We start from the raw sequence: 10,896 nt of genomic DNA on the forward strand, positions 1-10,896 counted from the left end.
TTTTACAAAAAATTAGGATTGAAATGAATTGTTTGGAAGTTTGTACTTTTTTCCACGTTATCAAGAAACTTTCTCGTGCTTGGGACATTACAAAATCTTTTTACAAATCTTACCAACAGAGCAGGATTGAAAAAGTGATAGCCAATTGACTGGTGTCTTCAACTTTTTGGTAAAAGCCAAGCCAAGCCTAGAGGCTGGTCCGTGTCTTTGGGTTTAGCATTTGAATTGCTACCTACCATTGCGTTTCAGTAAGTGACAGGACCCGACCCAATTTCCGTTTTGGAATTCGAGCCAAATCCTGTGCGTGTCCGACACCTGGCGAATGCCGGGCACGAATGACCTTTTTACCCTTTTCTTAAACAAATTTCTTAAAATTTACTTTCGACTTCTGCCGAAAATCCGGCAGAGTCTACCCTGTATTTTGACCAAACACAAAGTCTTCCACCTGTCAAACAGTCTCAAAAATCCTACCAGTTCCTTATGTTCAACAAGATCTCAGAGCATTTCTATACAAATTTACAGGATTTACAAAAGAGTTACAACGAACTCCTACACTTTGGTGGTGGGTCGGAAGCTAGGATGATGGCCCGAGTGGTTTCCTTCGTTCTTCTACGGCCTGGGGGGCGCAAAACATTAAAAGTGTGAGTGGACCAAAATAGAGTTCTCAAACAGTGTATGAACATAATAACCCCCACTGTAAAAACAATGATAATCATAAAACTGAATATGTAAACTGCACTGAATTAGGGTAAATTCAAGCATTCACATAAATATATACATCTATATATATATATATCCAGATGTAGGATATGCTCAATACCAAGGAAATATTGAGTAAAATCACTGAAATCAATATTTGCATAAAAGCACTGAAATTTCTTTAAAACTACCACCTAGGTGTACCCCTGTAAAACTGTCAAATCCTCTGTAAATCTGTCAATTCCCCTGGCAGGTCTCGGCGACACATAGTGTATCCGAGCCGCAAACTAGCAGGATTCAGGAGACCGTAGTCAGCCTGATCCGCAATCCTGGCACTCACGGTCCGGGCGTCCCCAAAACTCGTGAGGCAAATGTCAAGTGCACTGACGTAACTGAAAGTAAACTGGATGTCTGTAGACATCATCATATCCGAAGGCAACATAAACCGAAGGCAATCTGGATGTCCGTAGACATCGTCTTATTTGACGGCCACCTGTTTCTGTAACCGGGTACCCACAGTGGTTTAAGAAAATATTAACTGCTGAGAAAATATCAAATATAAATATCATAATATTTCTGAAAGATCTGATGAATAACTGAATCTTTATTCAATCTATAACTGTGCTGCCCTTTTTATCTGATAGAAAACTCAAACTCTGCTTTCTATAATTCATGGTGGTCTAAAATAATTATCTTGGATAAAATCTGACATCCTCTGTATTCTGATAAAATCTGAGCTAGATATTTCTGAATCATAAATCTCAAAGTCTGTTGTCCAAATAACTTTAGCAAAATCAGCTAAGCAATGTATAGAAGGAATCTTTAAATTCATAGGAATAAATCACACTGAATAAAACTGATTCAGAAAATCATTTAAAAAAAGAAAGGTCCACTCACTGCTGGTCCGAGCTAGCTGGACCTCTTGAAGGTCCCTCCTGTGGTTCAGTTTGGCCTCTGATGCCTGTTTAACCATGAATATTCAATTACTAAACTGCTCAATAAAAACATTAAATTAAATACCCTGACCCCCGGCTCCTAGAAATGCGTGCTCTCATTGTAAAGTCAACTCTATGCCCACTGTAGCATTTCAGATAATTAGAATGGCCTTAAAAGACCGGAAACCTTACCAAGCGATAAACTGTTAGACCGGCCGATCCGGAACCCCGTGGGGTCCACGATCTCCGATGGCCGATCTGGGATTCTCTAGAGGTTCCTCACTATGTAAAACCCATGTCCTGCGAGTTTGGTCCGAAATGGACGGTCGGATTGGCCAAAATCGCGCTATCGCTTAAAACCCTAACCCTAGCCCTAGGGTTCGCGATTCCGGAGTATCCGGGACTCCGATTCGAAATCCGTTGAATCCTACACGATCCTGAAACAATGTAGGACAACATATCCGAAATGGGGTGCGATCCAACGGCTAGACGACACTGCACCTGGAAATCGCATATTATGGAAAAATCCGTTCGGGGCTCAAACGGACTCCGAATTGAGTTCCGCGAAATCCTACGCGCTCGTGATGGCACGAGGGTCTCAAAACTGGCCAGAGCCGTGCCACCACCCTGGCCCACGCGCCGCCACACGCGCGGACCGATTGGGTGTCCAAAGCGATTCGGGTGTGCCGAAAAACAATCTTGGAACCGAGACTCCAAACTCCTACCCTAGGTAAAACACCCCATTTGGAGTCATTGTTGTTCTTGGACAACCCCCGAAAAGTGGCCGGAAAGGGCCGATTCCGGCGGCCGAAGTTCGGCCAATTTCAAATCGAAAATTAAGCAACCTAAAGGTGAAAACGATCTAAACCCAGCCAACCATCAGTTAGAGCACAAAAAATAGCTAGAAATCGATACCTCACACGACTGATTTGGTGTCCGGATGAGGGAGAAACTGAGGTTAGAAAATCGGCCAAAACTGCTGCGTTTTCCAGCAGTTTCCAGCGGCTCCAGCAGGGGCAGCGGACGGGCTGAGGTTGCTGGCGGGAGCTGGCCGGTGCTGCTGGGTCCGTTCCGGAGGGTCGGGGTGGGTTGGAAGGTGGCTGCCCTTCTGGTTTTTCTGAACTCTCGGGAGGGAGAGAGAGAGGGAGAGAGAGAGAGAGAGAGAGAGTGAGAGAATGAGAGAGTGAGAGAAGAAAACAGATTTAAAAAAAGAGATATTTAGTGATATACCCATTTCTAGCACTAATATTATAAATAAACCCTACACAATTGAATTCCTATAAACAAACCCAAAAAAGACCCAAAAAATGATAGCTGGCCTTATTGAATTTAATATTGATTATTAAATTACTTTGATGCCCTATTGAGTGCTTTGGGTATTTTTATGAGATTTTGGGGTTGGGCTTGTTTTAAGAAATTGATGGCAGTTTTGTAATTTATAAGAAGTTAAAAGCTTTTTTGTTATGTTGTAAATGGGCTTTGGGTGTGTTTCTAAAGTCCATTTTATATAGGATATTTTTATAATTTGGGCCCCCATATTGGGTATAATAGTGAATCTCCCTTAAAAAAATGATCTCCCAAAATTTCCATTTTGCCCTCGTGAGTATTTTGACCGTAACTTCTTCATTACAACTCCGGTTCGGGTCTACTCCATGTCTACGAACTCGTTTCGCCGTGCTCTACGCAACGGCATAAGTGGAATTGCCAAATTCTTTTCCGATCAAAAAGTCAAATTTTCCCCTTTTAAAATATGCGAGGGCAAAATCGTCTTTTGGCTCTCAATTTTTAGATATTTTGGCTTGGGTTCTTACAGCAAGTGCATTAGTTCAGAGATAACTAGTAAAAAAAGTCTTGTGTCTATCCATCCATTGGGATATGAACATGAGAGAGGTAGTTTGCAGAGAACACGTGACTCCCTTATCACTATTGAGTTTCTAAAAGTTCAAAAAGAAAAGAAATTTAAAAACAAAAAAATTCACACAACCTCTGCTATATAAACATAAAGCCACATATTTTACACCCATCAGATTTCATCATCGATTTAGAAGTCTCTAATTCTTTGGTGATCTTTTTGGCTATAAAATTAGAAAGGAAAAACTCTCTAATCCTTCACCTCATACATACATCAAGCGGCCAAAGTCTAAACACAGAAAGAAAAGTCAGGTAAGTTTTTCTTTAATTTTTAGTTTGACAGCAGGATTTATGACCAAAAGGAAGATAAAAATATTGATTTCATATTTGTTTTATCAATTTCAGTGGGTCAGAAAAGATTCTTGGGTTGGGAGGATCATCATATTTGGAGTGATCATGTTTACCATTTCAAAGGGATTTGCTGTTATATCTGCAACTAAGAACCTCCATCTACCGTTCATAAAAGATATATTTGCATCAGGGCGCACAAGATTTTTGGAATGGGTGGTTTCGGAAAATCAGGTATTTACTTTCAGCCTTTATTTTATTTGCTCAAATGATTAGTGTATTTTTTTTTTCTTAATCTGTGAATGTTTTGAATTAATTTTTGGTTCACCAATATCTTTCTGAGTTTAAAGAAAATAAAATTCTATTCCATTTGCTGTGTCAGTTTTCATTGTTATGTCTTCCCGTCTGTTCGTCGTGAGTTCTGAGGTCCATAGCATTAAAAACAAAAAAAACAGTCTATAGCATCTTGCTTGTTATATGTAGGCACCTTCTACGGTGCAACTGGTGTATCCATGCTCCATTTGTTGTTTATGAAGCATGTGCAGTGCACATGCCAATTGAGTTGTAAAAAAATTAAAAGAAAACTTGCTATAACAGGTGGACATAATCGATTTGTTATGTGATATTTTAGAGCGCTGCTCTCCAAAACCCAAAAAACTCTACTGCTGAATATTGCAATCTCCTCCATTGGTATCTCCTGCAGTGGTTGTCAATTGTTTCATAAGGGTTAAAATATTGGATATCAGTTGATTTGAAGCTTTCTAAGGTTAGTATAGAGCAATCTCAATTATCTCCAAGTTTGTGTCTGAGTTATCATCAAAAAAAAGAACATTGCGCACTCCATGCCGTCATGAACTGGAAGTTAAACTGACTAAGGAAGATAATAACATGTGTTGTCATAATGACATAAGAACAATTAATTAGAACACTTATTTTTTCTGTTTGACAGTGAACTACTCGTTGACACTGGTGTTGTAGCTATAGATCGTCACCATTTTGGAAGCCTTGCCCCTGGGTCGCCTCCCTTTGATGATATAAGGACTATGAATCGAATATGTATTTAACTACTCATTAGTATATGTTTAGAATGTTGGTACTAGGATGCTAACAATCATGCCTTCTCTTGTAATAGGTAATCAATGTAATGACAGAATATTTATATGATACTACCTCCACAAAATGGTTCCTACCTACGTATTTTTGGTCGGTAAGTAAATGGATAAGATTAATGAAGGATATTTTTTTGTTAAAGGTGATGTGTTATATCTCATAAAATGCAGGAAGGTGCCAAGTTCGTACGTCCCAGTGATCGTATGACGTCATGTGCTAGGACACACAAACTTTGTCGTCTCGCAAGATTTAATGGGCGACTGAAGGATTGCATGCAGGTGGGTTTCGTATGCAAGCTCCAATAATATCAATTATCGATGATAATGAATATATCACTTTTTTGTAGATCTATATTCCGATGCACAATGATGTAATTGGTCACTGGTATCTTTTGGTTTGTGACATATTTCATAAGAAAGCTGAAATTTGGGATAGTTTACCTGATGTGCATCACAATAAGAAATGCGAGAACGATTGCCATATTAGTGTAAGAGGAGAAGCTTTTGTTCAATGTTACTAATGTCGACTATGTTCTTGTGTATGCAACAGTTGTTGTACCTAGACTCCGTTTTTCATGATGACATATTGTCGGTATTTGGGATGGGGTGGACGTTCTCCTCCTTTTCTGTTGTGTCCCTATTGGTTGCCAATCTCATCCAACCTAATGCTGTGAATTGTGGCATTTTTTTCATAAGACACATGCAATATTATCGTCAATTGTGGTATGACCAGGTATGCATTGCGCATGTGCTATTTTTATGGTATAAATGTTTAATACGTAATGAAACGCTAAAGTTTTTTTTTTTGGTTGGTTGCAGTACAACTCTAATGTACAACGAATGCGACTTGCTATTGAGTTGCTTCGAAATAAAAAAAATCAATTGCGTGATGCGATAATACGTGAAGCATTGAAAGTGATGAAAAATGGATATGATTTTATGGCAAAGGGGAACAAGATTGGTAATGTTGAGGTTAAAGACAAGGATGTGGCGGATGTCACCGTTAAAAGAAAGAGGGTTTATATTCGGAAACAAAAAAAATCAGCAGTGACTATACCAGAAACACGTACAGGTCGCGTTCAGCCTAGACCTCGGCACCGCTAACAAGGTTAGGTAATGGGACTCTAATGACTGACCAGTATATATTTTTGTGAGCTTAGATCTGATGCTGTGATGGTATTGGTTTTGGTGCATACCCTATATTTTTGGAAGGAGGGTCACCATGGTATAACATGACAACTTGTTTGTTTTTTGTAAAGTGGTTTTCAAAGGCTTGTGACCATGGTTAGGTAGGACACCTTTTTTGTACATCTAAGTCGAATGTCCTATTTGGTGTCCTTTTTTCGGTTTCCATATTATAGATTATGACTAGCACAGGGTGTGAAAATGTAACAGAGGATGTGAAAATGCAATTTGGTGAAGTTAATATGTTAACTTTGTTGGGTAATCATATGTACGAACAAATGATGAAGTTAATATGTTAACTTTATTTTGTGCTGCTAGCCTTGGTTTTGTTTATATTGCAAGTTATGACGATCATTCCAATATTTTGGTGTTCAGCGGATTTACCATATTTGGTGACAATAATTGTCAAATCAGGGGACTGTAATTTATTGTTTCTGGAATCCAATTGCATTTCAATGTGCAATTACTGCCTTTTGTTTGGCAATTGACAAACGGTACCTATGTATTTGTAATTCAAATGTGCGAAATCCTAGGCCCGTTTGAGAATTGGTAAATTACAGTGGTCAATTCCTGCCTCCTGTTCAATCTTTCTCCCTTTCCATGATTGAAGTACCTAAAAGTAAAAACAATGACTTTTAGTGCAAATCACACAAAACCTAAAGAAAATATTTTTTTACTTCATATTTAAATATTAACAAAAAAATGACCACATCGCATAATGTAAAACCCAAGTAATATAATTCACGAATGTAAGGATTTCGTTTACTGATTTGTGGAATGCCTATATCCATAATAGTGTACTGTTCGTGCTTATTGTTGCAACTATTTGTTCTTATAACGACACGGACCCAATTTATTCCACCAAAGTCCATGCTTACCCTATTCTTATACAAGAGTTCCTTGTTGTTGTAAATGATGATATTACGAGATTAAAGATTACTTTTACAATGTAATAGAACGAGTATGTCCATTTTAGTATAATATGAATCCTGAATGTTGTAACCACTACCTTGGTTACAAGGATGATGACTACATTTACTCCTCAAATGTTCATTTTTCTTTGTATTGGGGGTCATTTTTCTTTGTATTAGATGTCCTTATCTTCAAGTTCGTACGAAGTTCGTTCTGAAATGGAGTGGTTGGGGTATTGCATAGTTCTAGGGGTTGGATTTCACCCAAAATCCACCAAATGACTCCTCCCACCACATTATGATGTTCCCCAAGATTGGGACACAATCTGACATCGATTGGTCCATGAAATTGCGTAACTCAGGTTTGTACGAGGTTCGTTCTGAAATGGAGTGGTTAGAGTATTGCATAGTTCTAGAGAGTGGATTTCACTCAAAACCCACCAAATGACTCCTCCCACCATATTATGATGTTCCCCAAGTTTGGGACACAATCCGACATCGATTGGTCCATGAAGTTGGACAATTCAGGTTCGTACGAGGTTCGTTCTTAAATGGAGTGGTTGATGTATTGCATAGTTCTAGAGATTGGATTTTACTCAAAACCAACCAAATGACTCCTCCCACCATATTCTGATGTTCCACAAGTTTTGGACTCAATCCGATATCGATTGGTACATGAAATCGGATTATTCAAGTTCGTATGAAGTTCGTTCTGAAATGGAGTGGTTGGTGTATTGCATAGTTCTAGAGGTTGGATTTCACTCAAAACCCACCAAATGACTCCTCCCACCATATTATGATGTTCCACAAGTTTTGGACTCAATCCGATATAGATTGGTCCATGAAATTGTACAATTCAGGTTCGTACGAAGTTCGTTCTAAAATGGAGTGGTTGGTGTATTGCATAGTTCTAGAGATTGGATTTCACTTAAAACCCACCAAATGACTCCTACTACCATATTATGATGTTTTCCAAGTTTGGGACTCAATCCGATATCGATTGGTCCATAAAATTGTACAATTCAGGTTCGTATGAAGTTCGTTCTGAAATGGAGTGGTTGGTGTATTGCGTAGTTCTAGAGATTGGATTTCACTGAAAACCCATCAAATGACTCCTCCCACCATATTATGATGTTCCCCACGTTTTGGACTCAGTCCGATATCGATTGGTCCAAGAAATCGGGCTGTTCAGGTTCGTACGAAGTTTGTTCTAAAATGGAGCTATGAATTTAGTTACACATCATTTTCACAGAGGCTAAAACTAAAATAAACAACATGAGTGAAAAGAAATTCATGAGAGGAAACCCTTGAACCAATTCTGATGTTGAACTTCTCCAAGAACCACCTCTTGCGCTGAGTCCTGACGGTGGAAATATATGGACGGCTTGGGTTTTAGTATGCATGAAAGGAGAGAATAAGCAAGAAGTCTGTTCTAGGGTTGTCAAATTCGTCCAAAATAAATAGGGGTTTTAAAAATGGCTAAAAGGCAAGTTTTTATGGGGTAAAAGAGGCTGCAAGATATTCCAAAGAGATCCTAACAAATCAGCCTTTATTTTGCCCCTTTTTGCCTTATTTGGCACCTCCAAATCAGGCTAGAAATCCCCATTGCTTTCCCATTCTGCTCTCAGTCTTGAACCAAGCCCGGTTCGCCTTGGATTCTTTATTTGGATTTCAAAACAGGTCACGAAACTTGTTTCCATGTTTGAATAAGGGTCAGCTCCAAAAATGGCATGTTTTCATTTCTTTTGCCTTCAACTTGATCCTAAAGTAGATGCAATTGCATACTAACACAAAATAGGGTAAAACGCAACAACTTTAACTCCAAAACATCACAAATAGACTAGAAATGGATGATATATATGTATAAATATATGAGTTATCATTGGTGTATTGCATTGTTCCAGAGATTTCATTTCACTGACCAAATGACTCGTCCCACAACATTATTACGTTCCCCAAGTTTGGGAATCAATCCGACATCGATTGGTCCATGAAATTGGACAATTTAGGTTCGTACGAAGTTCGTTCAGAAATGGAGTGGTTGGTGTATTGCATAATTCTAGAGATTGGATTTCACTGAAAACCCCCAAATGACTCCTCCCACCATATTATGATGTTCCCCATGTTTTGGACCCAATCCGATATTGATTGGTCCATGAAATTGTACAATTCAAGTTCGTATGAAGTTCGTTTGGAAGTGAAGCGGTTGGTGTATTGCATAGTTCTAGAGATTGGATTTCACTGAAAACCCACCATATTATGATGTTCCCCAAGTTTTGGACTCAGTCCGATATCGATTGGTCCATGAAATCGAATTGTTCACGTCCGCACGAAGTTCGTTCTGAAATGGAGGGCTTGGTGTATTGCATAGTTCAAGAGATTGGATTTCACTCAAAAAAGAAAAAATGACTCCGCCCACCATGTTACGATATTCCCCATGTTTTGGACTCAATCCGATATCTATTGTTCCATGAAATTGTATAATTCAGGTTCGTACAAGTTCGTTCTGAAATGGAGTGGTTGGTGTATTGCATAGTTCTAGAAATTGGATTTCACTCAAAATCCACCAAATGACTCATCCCACCATATTACGAATTTCCCAAGCTTTGGATTCAGTCTGATACGGATTGGACCATGAAATCGGACTATTCAGGTTCATACAAAGTTCGTTATGAAATGGAGTGGTTGGTGTATTGCACAGTTCTAGAGATTGGATTTCACTCAAAACCCACCAAATGACTCCTCCTACCATATTATCATGTTCCCCAAGTTTTGGATTCAGGCCGATATCGATTGGTCCATGAAATTGGACAATTTCGGTTCGTACGAAGTTGGTTTTGAAATGGAGTGCTTGGTGTATTGCATAATTCTAGAGATTGGATTTCACTGAAAACCCACAAATGACTCCTCCCACCATATTATGATGTTCCCTATGTTTTGGACCCAATCCAATATTGATTGGTCCACGAAATTGTACAATTCAGGTTCGTATGAAGTTCGTTCGGAAGTGGAGCAGTTGGTGTATTGCATAGTTCTAGAGATTGGATTTCACTGAAAACCCACCATATTATGATGTTCCCCAAGTTTTGGACTCAGTCTCATACCGATTGGTCCATGAAATCGAACTGTTCAAGTCCGCACGAAGTTCGTTCTGAAATGGAGTGCTTGGTGTATTACATAGTTCAAGAGATTGGATTTCACTAAAAAAAAGAAAAAATGACTCCGCCCACCATATTACGATGTTCCCCATGTTTTGGACTCAATCCGATATCTATTGTTCCCTGAAATTGTACAATTCAGGTTCGTACAAGTTCGTTCTGAAATGAAGTGGTTGGTGTATTGCATAGTTCTAGAAATTGGATTTCACTCAAAACCCACCAAATGGCTCCTCCCACCATATTATGAATTTCCCCAAGTTTTGGATTCAGTCTGATACGGATTGGACCATGAAATCGGACTATTCAGGTTCGTACAAAGTTCGTTATGAAATGGAGTGGTTGGGGTATTGCATAGTTCTAGGGATTGGATTTCACTCAAAATCCACCAAATGACTCCTCCCACCACACTATGATGTTCCCTAAGATTGGGATACAATCCGACATCGATTGGTCTACGGAATTGGATAACTCTGGTTTGTATGAGGTTCATTCTCAAATGGAGTGGTTGGTGTATTGCATAGTTCTAGTGAGTCCATTTCACTCAAAACCAACCACATGACTCATCCCACCATATTATGATGTTCCCTAAGTTTTGGACTTAGTCCGATATCAATTGGTCCATGAAATCCAACTGTTCAGGTCCGTACGAAGTTCGTTCTGAAATGGAGTGGTTGGTGTATTGCATAGTTCTAGAGATAGG

At 39.0% G+C, this 10,896-nt stretch overlaps 1 protein-coding gene and 2 long non-coding RNA genes across 4 annotated transcripts; 1 reads left to right on the forward strand and 2 right to left on the reverse strand.

Annotated features, from left to right (window-relative positions):
- Window positions 356-979, reverse strand: LOC109947866. Its single transcript, XR_002270642.1, has 2 exons — window positions 894-979; window positions 356-616 (listed from the first exon to the last, which is right to left on the reverse strand). It is a non-coding gene; the product is annotated as an uncharacterized LOC109947866 (long non-coding RNA).
- On the reverse strand, window positions 1,253-2,593 carry LOC109948181. Its single transcript, XR_002270787.1, has 2 exons — window positions 2,550-2,593; window positions 1,253-1,660 (listed from the first exon to the last, which is right to left on the reverse strand). It is a non-coding gene; the product is annotated as an uncharacterized LOC109948181 (long non-coding RNA).
- LOC109947847 lies at window positions 3,484-6,443 on the forward strand. 2 transcript variants are annotated; one of them, XM_020559066.1, is made up of 6 exons: window positions 3,484-3,797; window positions 3,891-4,067; window positions 4,783-5,040; window positions 5,114-5,221; window positions 5,493-5,675; window positions 5,762-6,443. In XM_020559066.1, the coding sequence occupies exons 3-6, from the start codon at window positions 4,978-4,980 to the stop codon at window positions 6,044-6,046; spliced, it is 639 nt and encodes a 212-aa protein (XP_020414655.1). In that variant the 5' UTR covers window positions 3,484-3,797; window positions 3,891-4,067; window positions 4,783-4,977; the 3' UTR covers window positions 6,047-6,443. The 2 variants fall into 2 exon arrangements, with proteins under 2 accessions (XP_020414655.1, XP_020414656.1); XM_020559067.1 differs by lacking the exons at window positions 4,783-5,040; window positions 5,114-5,221 and having other exon boundaries at window positions 3,891-3,894; window positions 3,925-4,067.

The sequence above is a fragment of the Prunus persica genome, chromosome G3 (genome assembly GCF_000346465.2).
Source record: "Prunus persica cultivar Lovell chromosome G3, Prunus_persica_NCBIv2, whole genome shotgun sequence".
NCBI lineage: Eukaryota > Viridiplantae > Streptophyta > Magnoliopsida > Rosales > Rosaceae > Prunus > Prunus persica.